Source organism: Perognathus longimembris, chromosome 8 (assembly GCF_023159225.1).
Source record: "Perognathus longimembris pacificus isolate PPM17 chromosome 8, ASM2315922v1, whole genome shotgun sequence".
Taxonomy (NCBI): Eukaryota; Metazoa; Chordata; class Mammalia; order Rodentia; family Heteromyidae; genus Perognathus; species Perognathus longimembris.
This window is the reverse complement of record NC_063168.1, coordinates 68,393,022-68,409,964: the sequence shown is the minus strand read 5'-3', so window position 1 is coordinate 68,409,964 and position 16,943 is coordinate 68,393,022. Positions and strand designations below refer to the sequence as shown.

Here is a 16,943-nt window from a genome sequence, read left to right as displayed (position 1 = left end):
TGTTTTCCAATAACTTGGGAAGGAAATAGTTTATTGTTCACTGACATTTTTATATCCTATTCCCAAATCTAAAAATTATTTCAGTAGTTAAAACTGCCACAAACTAGGAACGGACTCTAAAAATGTTTGCATAATTAGAAATTTATCTTAGAATGATAGTTGGCTCTATAATGATTCTCTTACGCAGAAACTTAGGTGGAATTAAAAATCTACTTCACAGCATATTTTATTTTCCATTTTATCTAACTAACTAAAGCTAAAAGGATGAATATTAACCTGCAGGTAGCATGTTTAAGGAACTGACTGCCAGTCAAACATTTCCAAATTAATGGAGATAAGCTCACAACCCTACAGCCAAGAGATCTTACTTTACACTGAGGTCACAGACTTATTCAAAGGTTGAACTAAAAGCAAACCTCTTTTGAAGTGGCTTTTTATCCTTTGAATATTTCTCAACTGATCTGAAAGCACCCAACTTTTACATTTTAAGATCAAGAACAAGGTAGAATAATTAGATTTGAAATGTCTTCTGCCACGACTCCCATGCAATCTCTCCAAACCTGACCACACAAAGAATCAGAAACCTAAAATGTTGTTTCCGTTACCCTCCAGCTTTCTAATCCCCCAAAAAGGAACTCACAGAGCTAGGTGGGAGGAAAAAGGGAGTGTCTACCAATGTCATCAATCTTCTGTACAATAGGATCATGTATCATAAAAATAATAAATCCAGCCCTGGCAGGAAAGCCTAGGAGATTCATCTCTAATTATCTGTCACCAAAATACTGGCAGTGGATCTGGGGCTCAAATGAACAAAATAAGCTCAGGGATAGTCAAAGACCTGAGTTCAAGTGCCAGCGCTGACACAATAATAATAATAACAACATCAAGATATGGTTCATAAGAATATGAAAAGACTTTAATTAATTTAATATATTGATTATATGATATAAAAGCATCCATGAAACATTTAACTCAACTTTTTCCCACATAAAATACTTTACAATAATATCACAAATTATAATAATATTCAAAATCTCCAAGCTAAAAGAAAAGAATTAATCCAAAGAAAGAAGAAAATTCTAGATATTGTGAAATATTTTCAATTACAAAAGTCCAAGCTGTTCTTTTAAGCTCTTGCAGCTCCTTTACTTTAGGTAGGGATGAAGTTGTGCAAGTCTAGCTTTTCTTGACAAACCGATCCTGATAGGTCGGTTGCATGTCTTAAGAGGGTATATTCGTGGAATGCCTTGTGAAATATAACTGCCTAAAAGCAAAAGAACAAAAATTACATAAAGGAGTATAAGTTACCAATATGCTTCAAAATCTTTACTTACTTACTTTTAATCATAAGAATAGCTGAGAATATTTTAGTTTGTGTTCTCACCATTTTAAATACATTTTTTACTTAATTACATCCACTTTAAAATATGGAAACTTGAGCTCAGAAAAGTTAGGTGACTTATCCAATCTAAAGAAAAAAACTAAACGAAATCAGCATTACACATAGACTGTCTATCTTTACAAAAATACAAAACTATATAGATTTTTAAGCCAAGTAGTGCTTTAAGCAGGTCATTTTTTAAACTAGTAACTAGATAACTTTTTCACATTGTTAATGATGGCATTTTTCTTTCTTTTTGCCAGTTCTAGGGCTTGAACTCAGGGCCTGAGCACTGTCCCTGGCTTCTTTTTGCTCAAGGCTAGCACTCTGCCACTTGAGCCACAGCGTCACTTCTGGGCATTTTCTATATATGTGCTGCTGAGGAATCAAACCCAGGGCTTCATGTATACGAGGCAAGCACTCTTGCCACTAGGCCATATTCCCAGCCCTCACATTGTTAATGATTATAGAGATTATTGTTAATAACAGAGCTCAACTGCATCCCATCTGTTATATAGCAATGGAAAGCTCTGACTTGGAGTATTTTATTTATTATCATGATTTATCATTTTTCAAAAAAAGTCAGAACTTTCCATAGAGACACATCTGCTATTATCAATTAAGTAGGTATGTAGATTGATTGTATTGCCTTTAATAATGAAATATAATACTTCCAAATCTGAGAGGTTTTTTACATAAACTGTATAGCATATTTATGAAGCCAAAATATAAACTCAATGAATTAGTATGATATTATTATCATAGGCCATTATGTTTAAAACAATATAATCAACTTGATGTTAGATCTGTTCACAGTAGCATGATTTCTAAGTTGAACCAAATAGAAACTCTGTCAGTGTAAACATCAGTAAAATATTATGCAGATTAAACTAATAATATATAAGGAAATAAATAAAACAACTTTATTCAAAAACAATTATATTTTTACATTTGATAAAAACTGATGTTAAAATAGTTCATAATTAAAAGGAAAAATACCATTTTGCTACATTTTTTAACTTTTAAACATAAAGGGACTGTGCAAATAATGCAAAATGGTTTGATCTTATTTGATGCTGTAGATTTGGTTATTAATTCCACAACTTTAGCAATTTACTCAAAGTGTACCCGCATTATAAGATTGTAATTCCAGAAAAGGCCAGAAATAAACAGTCTGTTTGATTACTTTGCCCAAGTCTGTCTTTCCTGCTTCATATTCCAATATGACAGATATTCCTGGGAATTTTGCAAGCGGGGGGATTGCTCAGTTCCTATGAAGAACAAGTCTTTTACAAAGCATCACTCCTCAGTCGTTAGGTTAAGGTTTTGAGAATATACTACTTTGTCTCTTTTGAGAAAGAAACCCAAGTTCCTTTATTATTGCTACACACTAAATTAAGTCATTTTATTTTTATTTATTTATTTATTGGGGGGGGGGTCCTGTCCTGGGGCTTGGACTCAGGCCCTGAGCACTGTCCCTGGCATCTTTTTGCTCAAGTCTAGCACTCTGCCACTTGAGCCACAGCGCCACTTCTGGCCGTTTTCTATATATGTGGTGCTGGGGAATCAAACTCAAGGCTTCAAGTATACAAGGCAAGCATTCTTGCCACTAGGCCATATTCCCAGCCCTTAAGTCATTTTATTTATTTAAAAAATCTAAACATTTAATCACGTTATCAGGAACCTCTCATTTTATGGGTCAATATTTTCTAAGAGTCAAATCTCAATTTCTTTCTATACTAGAAACTTAGAAGTGTGGTCTATGAGCTAGTATCGTTCTCAACTACAACTGGCTTACGGTATTTCAAATGCAAAAATCTTAGAACTAGTTTCCCAGTTGAAACATAAGCCTTTTAACAAGTGCTAAGATAACACATCTATACATTAAACTTGAGGAAATATTGGTTTAAATGCTATGAAAACACCTGGGTAAACTGGGAATTTGCATGTAACACATAACAGCATAGATATGTGTTCTCAACTCTTCCTCTCTTCTCTACCAAAATACAATCTCAAATCCAAGTCATTCATTTCTTCACCTGCTAAGAGAAACAAGCTCTATCCTTCCTAGGCTAGTTCTTATCCCCAACTTTTAGATTCAAGAAGGATATGTCCTCCAACTATTTCCTTTTTTCAGAGAACAGTCTACTTGCCTTTTTGATTTTGCAAAAGCATCAGCTAATCTTACATTTATTACTTTATAGTAAATTAAGAGATAAGAAACATGTAATTTCTGAAGTAAAAATGAAGATACTGGAGACCGTATTCTGTGATGTTGAGAAGCAAGAAAAGTGATTTGAAAAATAATGAATCCCTGAAGGTGTTGTGATAAATATTCTCATGAATGTTTCTACTTCTCATAGACTTAACTTTGTTGTATAAAATCAGAAATACCTAAGCAGAATATAACTTACCTGGCTTTCTACTTTCAATACTATCCTACTTATGGCCATTGGTACCACAAGTTAGAATGGATAATATGCATATTGTCTTTATATTTTATTCTAATGTGTAGGCCTCTTAGACAAAAGATAAAAGCAGTTCAATTTTTCTTTAGTTTTTAAAATATTAACTACCGGTATAATTATTTAGTCAAAACCAAGTTAACAAGTCTAAATAATGGTATTTAATTTTACAAAATAAAATTTCCACATAAAGAGGACCATAACAATAGAAAGTATAAACAATAAAGAATAATTTCCATCTCAAAAATGAAAATTCAACATACTTTTAGCTTTTACCAATTAATGCTTCATATATGAAATGTGTAGGTACAAATAACACCCATCTTTCCATGTACATATTTAAATATATCAATGAAAATATTTAAAGTTTTATAAAGTGAATTTACATTCTAAACAGCATTTGTTATTTAACCAATTTGTTATTGCTAGAATATGTATCAGTAAGTTATGAATGTTTTCTAAAAGTATAGTTTGTATTTATTTTATATCAACATATTTTTCTATATATATTTATTTATTCTATTTATTTCTTGTAACTCAGTGCTAGTAGTGGGGCTTGCACTAAGGGCCTTTGAAGGGTCTCTTAGCATTTTCTCTAAGGCTAGAACTCTACCACTTGAGCCACAGCTCCACTTCTGGCTTTTTGGTGGTTAAATAGAGATAAGAATCTCATGGACTTTCATACCCTGGCTGGCTTCAAACCATGATCTTCGAGTCTCAGCTTCCTGAGTAGCTAGATTACAGGCATGAGCTACCTGTTTTGTTGCTGTTGTTACCAACTTATAAATTTTGTCATGCTAAAAACATAAGAATATGCCAGTCACCTTAAAAGATATTCTAAAAAAATTACTAAAGATCTTACCTCCTTTCAATAAGTCATTACTTTTTTTTTCCTTGCATTCATCAGGAAGAAAAGCATGTCTATTAGGTGAGGGAATTTTACAAGCTGAAAATGAAGATTAATATGTTATACTAAAATGTAACTTTTCTTTAAAAAAGTTACTGCTATAAGCAAACTATTTTCTCACAAATAGCTCTTTCGGTTGGCTCCTAATGTTTAGACAAATAAAGTAGGAAAACCCCTTCAGAAGTCCTTAAAAATACTTCTTCAATTGCAAATTATTATATAACATTCAAATAGACCTTTATGGGAAAATAGTGTATATGATTATTAATATTCATCTTCTGCTTTATATTATTCTTTTCCATCAGAAGCATGTTTGTCCTACACAAGAAAAAGAAAAACGAGTAATTTTGTGTAGTAAGAAAGATTAAAGTGAATTGCAGGGGCTAGATGTGCGTGGTTCAAGCCTGTCTAAGGAATTGGAAGCCCCAAGTTCAAGTCCCAGTGCCACCAAAAAAAACAAAGGAAAGGAAAGATAGAAAGTGAATTGTATGCATACCTTCCTCAGAAGTAGAACACAGTATTTTTTTCTCTGATCTTCTAGGATAACAATACTCAGGGAGAACTTCCTGTTCTCTGATTCCGGGTACTGTTTTCCATTTAAATAAACTTTGGCGTCTTTTAAGTGTAGTAGGACAGGCTATCTTATCAGAAGGCAAAGAAGTTGTACATATTTTGTCTGGGGAAACCAATTTCAAATCCTTCCCCGTCTCCATTTTTGCCTCCTCCATATCATTACTTGCTCCAAAGTAATTTCCTTGGCTGTTGTTTGTTTCCACACTGCTTGGAATTTCATTTTCTTTACTAATTTCATGAAACAGATGAAGTTCTTCAAGAACTAAATCAAATTTACTCTTCATCTCAAAATCTTTTGCTATTGTCAGAGCTTCTGTTGATAAACATTTAGCCAGTGAGGCCTGAAAACATTCATTGTTCTCTTCACTTGAATCAGTTTCAAATTGATGATTAAGACAAAATGTAGAGTCAGTCTTTAGATGAAAAGGCTTTGAATTAGCCTGCTTACTTTCTAGAAAAATGCTCTCAGATTCATTTTTGTCAGCTCTGGTACTTTGACTAACAAATTTAGTTTCTTCCACATTTACTTTCTCATCCATTAATGAAACAGCCTGCACCGACTGCATGTCTCCCATTGGAAAGAATCTCTCTCTCTCTTCTTTTTCTAAATTTATACCTTTGTAAACTTGTAAAGTATTTGTCACATTTGGTGGTGTAGCTTTTACATCTTTTGGTAAAGTAATGTAATATGTTTTCCCTTCTATTTCACTCAAGGAGTTCTCAAAATTTAACATGTGAGGTACAGCTATGGTATTGATCGGTTCACTATGTTCTGTGCTTTGGCTTATGGGTATGGCCTGTTGCTTGATGTTAAAGAAATCTTCAAATATATATTTAAAATTGAAATGACTGACTGCATTATGCTCTTGTTTTCTTTCAGTAGACCTATGGCAAGCCCAGATTTCCACACTAGTGGAAATTTCAGGACAACTTGTAATTTTAAAATTAATTTTATTTGTCAAAATGACTTCTCCTTCATTATCAAAATACATTGGGAAAGGAAATTTTTTGTATGCTTCATAAATCAGAAGACATTTATTTTTAGTGGTCATGCTAATGGATTCAATGTTTTGTTTCTTAGACCCCTCAAGAGCTTGTTTAGTTTCAGATAACTTTCTTTTCTTTAGCACAGGTTTCAAGTTATTTTGTAATGGACTCGAAAAAGTTAGAATCCTTATGGTATGATTCCCCTCTATACTATTTTTTGGATAATTTAAATGTGCCATCAATTCTAATTCAGAATCATTTTCAATTCTTGATAAAAAATCAACTGTGTTTAGCAAAAAAGTTATATTGGTTTTTAAAATGTCAGTTAAATCAACTAAAACACCAGCTGGTAAGTATTTGCTTAAAATGTCATTCTTTATATTCACAAACATATTTCTGGTTATCACTAATTTGTCTTTCATAGTAATTTGTCTTTCACACCTAAAAATTTCATACCAGTTTAGAATACTATTATCCTTTTTATTTCCTGAAACACTCTTAGGAAAATAAAACATTTCTGTAATGATGCTGTGTAAAATGTTGCCTACAACAAAGTCATTTTCCATAGTATATCTTAACTGTAATATGATATTTTCTCCTTCACCACTTAATGGAACAATTTTGATTAATGTTATTTGGTTGCCCACATTTCCTATCATCAGAGGTTTTGATAGTTGTGTATGAATATTCATGACTTTTGTACAGGGATAATAATTGGGTAAAAAGTCTAATTCCAGTAATTGAGGGAAATTCAATTTTTCTCTAGTGTTTTTCATATTTTCACGGTTACTCTTATAACGCTCCATAATCCAACAATTTTGCCTGTTGTTTTTCAAAATAAGTCTAATGCTACTATCCCAGCCTGGAGAGTTTTCCAACCTGACAGGTGTGAAACTGTCCCGGCTTCTTTTTGCTCTCTCCCAGTTTGCATTTGCTCGTGTTAAGGTGAAATCCTTTCTAGAGTCTCTTACATCACACTTGATCCTACCGTAGTTAGAGATTGTACTGCTTGAACCTTTTTTCCTCAAAAAAGCATTTTGGTTGCTGAGTGACTGCTGGATACCTTCAGGATAGTCAGGAAACTTATATTCTGCATCTACAATGGTTTCATCCTCCTGCAACTCTTGCTTCTCAATATCAGGTCTATTTTGGCACGGGTACATGTTTGTGAAGTCCCTAACATATGCTTCAAATTTGTCATTCCTTTTCTTTGCTATTTCCTTTAAATAGACAAAGGACATGTTGCTATTTAGAAGCTTTGGAAACTCAAGGATGCTTATTGTGATGTTATCTCGAAAATAGCTGAGTTTGGCAATTTCCAAGCTGGGCAGGTTTCGAGATTCTGATATTTTTAGTACAGATGATGAGATGCTATTTTCTTTCCCATCTGATGGCATCACACCGTCAACTCCGCATCTGTTCTCGTCCGCTTCCTCGTTAAAGGTACCAGCTAAAAACGGACTCTCTGACGACCTTACGGAGCTGTTGAATTTTAAAGTGTCGTCTCTCCCTTTCGGAGGCTGGAGCGTGACGCCATGAACCAGGCCCGTGGGGGTGCGGGGCCCCCTAGCCTCTGCCTGGGATCTGGTTCTGCGGACCACATAGAAAACCTCTCCTGGCCGCAGCCCAGGTTCCCAAGGCCTTCCTGGGGCCCTCCGCCTGGAACCCGAACTTGGTGAGGAGAACGGACACTTGCCGTTCTGCCAGGCCACGTTCCATATGGGCACCGCCCGGGTCCGGCCCGCCCCACCCGGGCCCGCCCAGGCGCCCGAGGCGCCCGCGTTCTGCCACGCGTGGCACGCCTGGACGCTGCTAGGCCGCCAGCGCCACACCTGTTCTACCTCAGGCACCCACGGCGGCTGCCACCCCGCCGGGGAGACACCACCGCCTGCCTCCTCCAGGCGAGGACGTTTGCTACGGGGTGGAGGAGAGTTAGGGTCCTCGGGAGGCCCGGCCCGCTCCGCCGGCTGAGGGAGAGACATGGAGGCGCTTGGCTGCCTTCCTCCGGGATCTGTCCAACGTACCCGCCGGGCGCCAGCCTTTAAAAGAGGAGCCCGATGGCTTGGCCCCGCCCCCTGGACCCTCCCTCTCCACGCCTCGGTCACGCCCCCTACCTCTAACCTACGCTCTCTTACCACGAATTTCCACGCCCCTTACACGCCCCCCAACGCCCCCTGTGAGCCACGCCCACGCCTCCCACCCACCCCTGCGCGCGAGCCGCTCTTTCCCCCCCCCCCCCCCACCCTCAGCGCTGCCGCCGGCACGCACTTGATCTATTTTTACCGCCTTTTCCCGGAACGTCTGAAAGTTCCAAGTCTGCCCTCCGACAGAATGGGAGAAACGAATTCGAATCTCGGCTGTAATGGTTGTGAGTGGAAAAATCTTTTTCTTTTTTTTTTTAATTCTAAAATCAAGTGTTTTCCTCCGAAGTGAAGCAGCGCAGCGGTGGCCGGGCTGGGTTCCTGACTGGTCTGGTAAAACCAAGGGGACAAACTCCACACGAAGCCCTGCGTCTGGGGAAAGGGCTCTTGCTGCTCTTCCTTGTTTATTTTACTTTTTAATCATCCCAGAGACACTTGTTTTAAAAAAAAAATCAATGTTTTATGATTGGTACTCAATGCATTTTTTTCCCTTTTTTTAATTGCTATTTTAAGGGTGATGTACAGAGGGGTGTCAGTGACATAAGTCAGGTAACGAATACATTTCTTTTTGGACAGTATCATCCCTTCCCTCGCCCTCTACCAGTTTGTCCTTCCCATCCCAGCACACAAGTTGTACAGTTCATTTTCATCGGTAGTGTCTACTGAGTACCGCTGCTGCATTTGCTAAATCCAATGCATAATCTTTGTAAAACCAAGCAGAAAATAGCTTTCTTTTTTTTCCTTACATATTTCTTAATAAATACATGATTAGTAATCAAAAACCTTGATTTTGCTTCGTTTAATAAATCATGCAAGTGGTTAATAAATACTCTAAGCCTAAAGCTTTGTTACAGACCAAAAACTAAAATATATTTGAAATAATAAGAACCACTAACAAAAATATTCATACTGAATACAGGAGGTTAGATAAGGAAATATCATTAAAAATTATTTTAAATAAATATGGCTCTTAATAACACATGTAGCACTTTTTGTCCTGTCAATGAAAAGCACTAGATGGGAAAATATTTCAGAAAACCTAAGAGGACCTAATTTATTGGAGTGCCTGCATAGCAAGCTTTAGACCCTGAAGTCTATGAGACACACTCCAATTAACCACCAAAAAGTGGAGTTGTGGCTCAAGTGACAGAGAGCTAGCCTTGAGCAACAAAGCTCAGAACAGTGGCCAGGCCTAGTCCTGTGTTCAAACAACAGTTCCAGCACACACACACACACACACACACACACACACACACACACACACACAGACACACACACCACATACACACACCACACACACACATACACACACAGTATAGGAAAGAGAGAGGAGCAAGGAAGGACGAGGAAACAAACAAGGGTGGAAGGAAGAAAGGAAGAAAAAATGACAACATAAAGAAAAAAGAAAGGCTAGAAAGAACTTGATACATGTAAATCTTTACATGCAGTTAACCTTTCATCAGAGCAATAGTTGTAGCTGATAACACAAATATTATCTTAAATAAAACAATATAAATGCATTAAACTATATCCTCAAGTTTTATTCTAGGCCTTACTGTGTACCCAATTATCTAAACTAAAAACATTTAGTGTTATTCTTATTTTTCTCTTTTTTTCTACTATGATTCCCCAACCTCCAACCCCTATATAGATTTTAATTGATTATTGTTGCTTCAATACCAAATATGATCCTGAAATTAATCTCCATATTCTTACCGATAATATTTCCACTTTTTTGTGTATGACGCTAACTGTTGAGGCTTCAGACTTATTTTTATGAGCTAGCCATCATTCCTATTCCTGACAGTGTGTGGTTTATAAGCCAGATTTGTTTTAATTGAAAATCATAATTTAAGTGACCCATCGGTTTGCTCAGGTTTTCCACAGTCCCCACTATTCTTTACTGTTACTAAAACCCCAGATTTGGCATATATATAGGACTAATTTTTCTCCTTCCGTGCCTACTTCAATAAGTTGACTTGCTTTTCTACACTTCCTCTCATTTCGTTTAAGTATGTAGGCCTTCCCATAGTTTGTCGTGGGCATATTTGCCTAATGTATAATGGCAGGCTTTAATGTTCTGCAGTCATTCTTAATCTTTACATATCTGAATTGTACATATCATTAATGTCTTAGTGTATTTTTTGCATGTTTAACTAGTCAGAGATAATCTTTTCCCAGAGCTCAAAGTACTGAAAAATCAGGTGGATTTATTCAGCTATTTACTACATCAAGTTGATGTTCTAACAAATTTCAGTCTCAATTAAAAAGAAAATTATTACTAAAATGAAAGCTGTACTGTATTAGATTTGGGGCAGTTATAAATAACACCTTTTAAAATATAATTGTGAGCTCTTTCAATTAACTTTTCACAAGAATATTTTCAAGAGTTTGAGGTGGCAGAATGGCTATCTTTTAATCATACAAATTTATACTTAAATTGCTTTTTCACAGTTTTGGTTGGCTGAGATTCGTCATTTTGCTGTAATTGACTGCTCAATATATATTTTGCTAGGCATTGCAAATTGATACAACTTATTTACTCCAGTTTTTAAGGGGATTATATATTATATTATATACAAAATAGATTTTAAATGAAAAATATGCTGGATTTTTTTTAGATTCTGAAAGCAAAATAGGAAAGTAGTGGTGAAAATAGGCTCTGGAATAAATCTAAGTTTTAATTCTATAGTCCACTTTTTCCTAGATGTATAATATTTTTAAATGGGTTTAGCCTTTAGGTGGGGTACTAGTGGCTCACAGCTATAATCTTACCAACTCAAATAGTTGAGCTCTAAGGATCTTGACTCAGAGCCAGCCTGGGCAGGAAAGCCTATGAGACTCTTATCTCCAATTAAAGCAGCAAAAAGCAGGAAGTGGAGGTATAGCTCATTTGGTAGAATACCAGCCTTGATAGAAAAATCCAAGTGTGAGAGAGATCCCTTGTCAGTGAAGCCCTGGTATCAGCACGTGATGTGCACGTGCGCGCGCGCACGCACACACACACACACACACACACACACACTTACTATTTTAATGACAGATTCCTGTAAGTGGGAGTTGTGAAGTTGAACCAACCTCATAGGTTGTAGTGTGAGTTAAATGTAAAGCAGGAAGAGAAGCTCTGGGCACTTAAGTCAGTGCCCACTGATGTCTTTCATTTCAATTGTGATCATTATTACAAAGTTCTCAGCATACTGAGCTAGCTCCTGCAGACTCAGATGAGCTGATTGCCAGCCTTTATTCCTAACCAGTGATTTGACTGATTTCCCGTGGGTAGTTTAGAGTGGGTCCTGATGGAAGTATTTACACCACTGACATTAGCAAAGTCTACAGATCACATCTTTCCTTTTAGAAAGCCAGTTGTAAAACGGTTTCCAAAATAGCACTGTATAAAATTCTATCTTATGCTATTTCAGCTACAATTCCATGTAAATTAATTCATACTACCTAGCGGTAGCTGTTGTATACTAAGTATTCAATAAGAGTTGTCTGGTATACTTTCATACTAATTAATTGTTTAGCCAGATTTCCAAAGCATTCCAGACATCTACTGTATTGTTTATAAGATTATATAATGGTTAGCTATATCTACACCATTTTGCTCAGTAAACTGTTAGCATACTGATTAAGAACAAATTAATTTGTTGACACTTGTATTTTCAGGGTTTAGCATGACACCAGCCACACAATAGACAAGAATATTAAATTAGTGATATAAACATAATCCAAATAGATGAAATAACTACTACTAAAAATAAATATTGTGAGACATAATGGGGGAGAATAATAGAAGGTGTGATATGATCAAAATGCATTGAACTGGGGCTGGGGATATGGCCTAGTGGCAAGAGTGCTTGCCACATATATAGAAAATGGCCAGAAGTGGCGCTGTGGCTCAAGTGGCAGAGTGCTAGCCTTGAGCAAAGAGAAGCCAGGGACAGTGCTCAGGCCCTGAATCCAAGGCCCAGGACTAGCCAAAAAAATAAAACAAAATAAGATGCATTGAACTTCTAAAGTGACCTGTTGAATTGAAACCCCTTTATACACTTTTTAAAAAATAATAAATAAATGATATTGTTTGATTTTAACTTTCTCTTCAAGTATGGAAATGAGTGAATGGCAAAAAACTTCCTCAATATACACGTATATTTCACAGTAACCTGATTATAGACAATCCCTTTTTTTATATTTATCTGGAATTAAAACCCACATCCTCACAGTTACTCAGCTTACTTGTTTGGCTTGCGTGGTCACCTGGCATTCTACGACTTGAGTCACATCTCCAGCTGGGCTTTTTGAGTTATTTTGGAGGTAGAGTATCAAAGACCTTTTCTGTCGAGGCTGGCCTTGAATTTTCTGATTTCAGCCATCCGAGTGTCTAGGATTATACACGTGAACCACCAGCACCCAGCCGACAATTGCTTTAAAAATATAAAAGTATATGACATTTTTATTGGAAAGAATAAAAGAGAAAAGTCTTCAGACTTTTTCAAAGGCCTTAGAAAGAGGTAATCAGCTCAGAGGAGCCAACAAATGAACAGTGAGGGGAACAATGATATAGTCTTGGAAAATATAAAAGAACTATATAAATGACAGGATAAATATATTTCTTGGCTTTCATATGTTTACACCAGTGGCCAAAAGATGCTTCCAGTGTCTGTTGCCAATTGTAAAAACTGTTGCCCAGTCTAATAAACCTAAAAATTCCCTCTGTCAAATGCAATTTCCTTTATTCCATTAACCTGATCGCATGGAAATTAACTCAAATACTAGTTATTTTAATCTAAATTTTTTATAATATATCCAACATATCTGCTATAAACTTGTATAACATAAAACATAGAATCACTTGTTGATTGATGTGAAATTTTTCTTATGTCCATATAACATAACATCCCATTGTGTGTGTAAATATATAAACTATATATTTCCTATACAAATATGTGAAATTATCCCCTGTCAACAATAAAGGTAATAAAATTATTAGCAATAATAGATTATTTATTATTCACTTATTATATGTTATTATTGTTAAATCATCTTATTCTTTAAAAATTACTTTAAATTTTTATCTCTTAAAAATCAATATCACATTCGTTCCCTGGCATCTCCACCAAAAAAAAAAAAAAATCAGTATCACAACAGCCAGGTGTGTGGCTCATGCTTGTAATCCTAGCTCAGCAGATTGAGACCTGAGGATAGTAGCTCAAAACCAGACCAGTCAGGAAAAATCTAAGAATCTTATCTCCAATTGAAAACACCAAGGAGGCGGAAATGAAGCAGTGCATCAAGTGGTAGAGTGCTAGCTTACAGCAAAAAAGTGTGGGGACAATGCCCAGGCCCCGAGTTCAAGCCTCAAAATTAGCAAGGAAGGGCAGGACGAGGGGGAAGGGAAGACGGAGGTAGAAGAAGAGGAGGAAAGAAAGAGGAGGAGGAGGAGAGCAATTATCCTGCTACGTAGTCTTGTTTTTCAGCCAGTCCACAATCAACACATTTGAGCTTCTAATATTGCTGCAGTGTACACTCAGAAATCAGTAATGTCTATACTTAATGACTGTTCCTAAGAAAGCAAATGTGCTAGAAAGCTAAAAGTACAGTTAAAAGGCAAAGCCTATTAGTTGAGCTCCAGTGGTTCATGCCTGTAATCCTAGCTACTCAGGAGGCTGAGATCTAAGGACTGGGGTTTGAAGCCAGCCCGGGGAAGAAAAGTCCATGAGCCTCTCATCTCCAAATTACTCAGAAAAAGCCAGGAATGTCACTGTGGATCAAGTGGTAGAGTGGTAGCCTTGAGCATAAAGAGGCTCAGGGACAGTGCCCAAGGCCTGAATTCAAGCCCCAGGACTAGCAAAATAAATAAATAAAAGCCTATTCTATAATTGAGAACGTATTATGTCAGTTCACATTCAAGCTATTGTTTAACACTGTGGTGTTGCTAATACTCAGTTTTATTCAGACATGCATCAACTAGCCGGGGAAATTAAACAAAATTTACATTACTTCTAGCAGTGTTGCTATGATCTATGCACCTAATCTGATTTTCATGAGTCACAATATGAAAGACCCCTGAGGAAATTATTTTAAATGAACTCAAAATCAAAATCATGAATTTAATTCAGTTTTCAAATGGAAGCAACTGGTTCAACATCATCTTGAATGCAAATTAGCATTATTAGGTTCTTATCCAGAATAGCATTAAGTGTTCAATAAATGTATGCTGGATACAGATGGCAATAATGGTTTGCTACATGAGGTTCCTCTTATGGGAAGGGAAAAATCATTTGTTATAATTACTTTAGAAACAGCCTCAAATAGATTATCACAAAAAGAGAACAATATTTGATATAATATGCACTAAAAACTCTCTTAGTATAATCCAAGAGAGTTTGATACATAAAGGAAGGTTTCGACTTGAGTAGTTATAAGGGTAGATTAAGAGATATGTTCTTGGAATGATACCATCAACCTTTCAATTAGACTTTAATAAATACCCTCAAATTTGATTCAAGTGCACTGTTGTCCATTGAGAACAGAGTCATATCCCTTATGCTCTTGTAAGATAAAAGAAACAAAACCCTACAAACTGTAACTGTTTAACTAAAAAGCCTGAAACCGAAAATACTAGTGCCCGTATTAGTTCAATAACTTGGATTTGATAGATACATAATAGGAATGACAAATGTAACTAATGGCTAAGTATATTAACTTGCCCCTTAAAGATAGATCTGAGAGAAGTTAAAAATATCCAAGTGAAAACGAAAGGGATTAAAAGTAAGAGGATGTCACACCTCTTGGAAAATTCCAGGACAACTAGTGATCCCCCAAAGTAGGGATAAACAACAAAGCCGAAGAGTACTTACTTTTTAAAATAAAGACAGCAAAGGGACCTTTGCTCCAAAGACACACAAATAAAATGTATTTCTAAAATGTCTATTCCATAAAAATAAAAAAGAAGAAAATTTTAGAAGACAGCCATTTAGCATTTTTAGAGGAAAGAAAGAAAGAAAGAAAGAAAGAAAGAAAGAAAGAAAGAAAGAAAGAAAGAAAGAAAGAAAGAAAGAAAGAAAGAAATGGCCTGTCTGGAGTCAAAGCACAAAGATAACAAGCTGAAATGGAGGCAGAAAGGCTAAGGCTAAAAAAGAAACCATATAAAATATATTACCAGAATCAAAATCTGTACTGGACATTGAAAAAGCAAAGTTAGTTCTAAAGAAGACCAAATCAATGATAAAAATTAACAGGCTACACTGTCCATAAAATATACAGGAAATGTCAAAGAAAGTTGAATGTGATTTTAAGTTTATAAATTAGATTTTCTGATACATGAAGAAGCTAACACAACTCCCTCCGTACCAACCTCCAAATTTCTAGAATATAAATATAGAATTGGTCTACTTTGGCTGTGGTATTTGATCATACAACACATAATAGCTAGAGATTTATTTCTTTTGACTACATAATAGATTAGGAAAGCTGTTAATCTATGGACAAGTCATTGAGTCCTCTTAAAATATCTACTACAGACCCCAGCTGTGAAAATAATCTATAGAGAGATACATTCATTGATGCACATATACACAGAGCTATAGAAACAAGCATATGTACATATGTGATGTATGTATATCTGAATTTTTAATTGAATTAAATATATAAGTATTATATAAAATTATATTTTAAATATCTATTGTTATTTTCATTCATTTCCTTCTTTCTAAATTATAGTCTACTATTGAGTATTGTTGCCATCCTCAGTAAGAATCTGGACCTGGAAAACATGATAGAAACTCAAGAAATATTGTGTTAGCCCCACCAAGAACTTACTAAAAACTAGGACTCCATTACTGAATTTTACCTAGTTTTACCACAGTATAGACAATAATGTCTAGAAAGGATTGCAATATGTAGCCTTTCTAAGGTACTGTAAATTAAGGTGATGATATCTCTTCAGGGATCAGATAAAACAAGATTGTGAAATCATTTTAAAGCTATAAGATGTGATGTATTTTCTACAGTTTCACACTTTCACTTATAAATTATACCTAATATAAAGAAAACAAGAATAACAAAAGTTGTTGAAAATCACTTAGTGAATGCATGTTTTGAAATACTTTAAGTGTAGCTTCATCACGTGGCAAAACTACCATACTATGGTATCAATTTAACCAAGATAGAAGATACTTATGCAAATTTCTAAATTTGTTATATCTATGATAGTAGTTTTAAACTCAGTAAAAATAAGGGTTTTTATTCTCTCTCTTTTTCTCTCTATCTCTCTTTCTCTATGAAACTTTTCATTTTTGAGGTGAAAAACGGGATAACATAACCTTTTATTTGGCCATTAATAATAGCTATTACCCAATATCATGTCTTTAAAGATAGCTTTCTATTTTGCGAATACTTTTGGATATTTAACTTGTTAATCTTTACAACTTGTAAATTACCTGCTGTATGCAATGAAGAGTCTTCTGTTGAGGTATATTTCAGTTGAA

The 16,943-nt window shown here is 35.6% G+C and overlaps 1 protein-coding gene across 1 annotated transcript; it reads right to left on the bottom strand.

Annotated features, from left to right (window-relative positions):
- Nucleotides 1-1,145: 1,145 nt before the first annotated feature.
- On the bottom strand, nucleotides 1,146-8,295 carry Rad51ap2 (RAD51 associated protein 2). Its single transcript, XM_048352234.1, has 3 exons — nucleotides 5,250-8,295; nucleotides 4,709-4,792; nucleotides 1,146-1,264 (listed from the first exon to the last, which is right to left on the bottom strand). The coding sequence occupies exons 1-3, from the start codon at nucleotides 8,293-8,295 to the stop codon at nucleotides 1,146-1,148; spliced, it is 3,249 nt and encodes a 1,082-aa protein (XP_048208191.1).
- Between the last annotated feature and the right edge of the window lie 8,648 nt (nucleotides 8,296-16,943).

Excerpts from the sequence above, each read along its gene's own strand:
- Rad51ap2 (XM_048352234.1), bottom strand. The coding sequence starts at position 8,295 with ATGTCTCTCCCTCAGCCGGCGGAGCGGGCCGGGCCTCCCGAGGACCCT. Across the intron at positions 4,793-5,249 it reads GTGTTCTACTTCTGAGGAAG|CTTGTAAAATTCCCTCACCT; the intron begins GTATGCATACAA and ends CTTCATTTTCAG. Across the intron at positions 1,265-4,708 it reads TAATGACTTATTGAAAGGAG|GCAGTTATATTTCACAAGGC; the intron begins GTAAGATCTTTA and ends TTTTGCTTTTAG.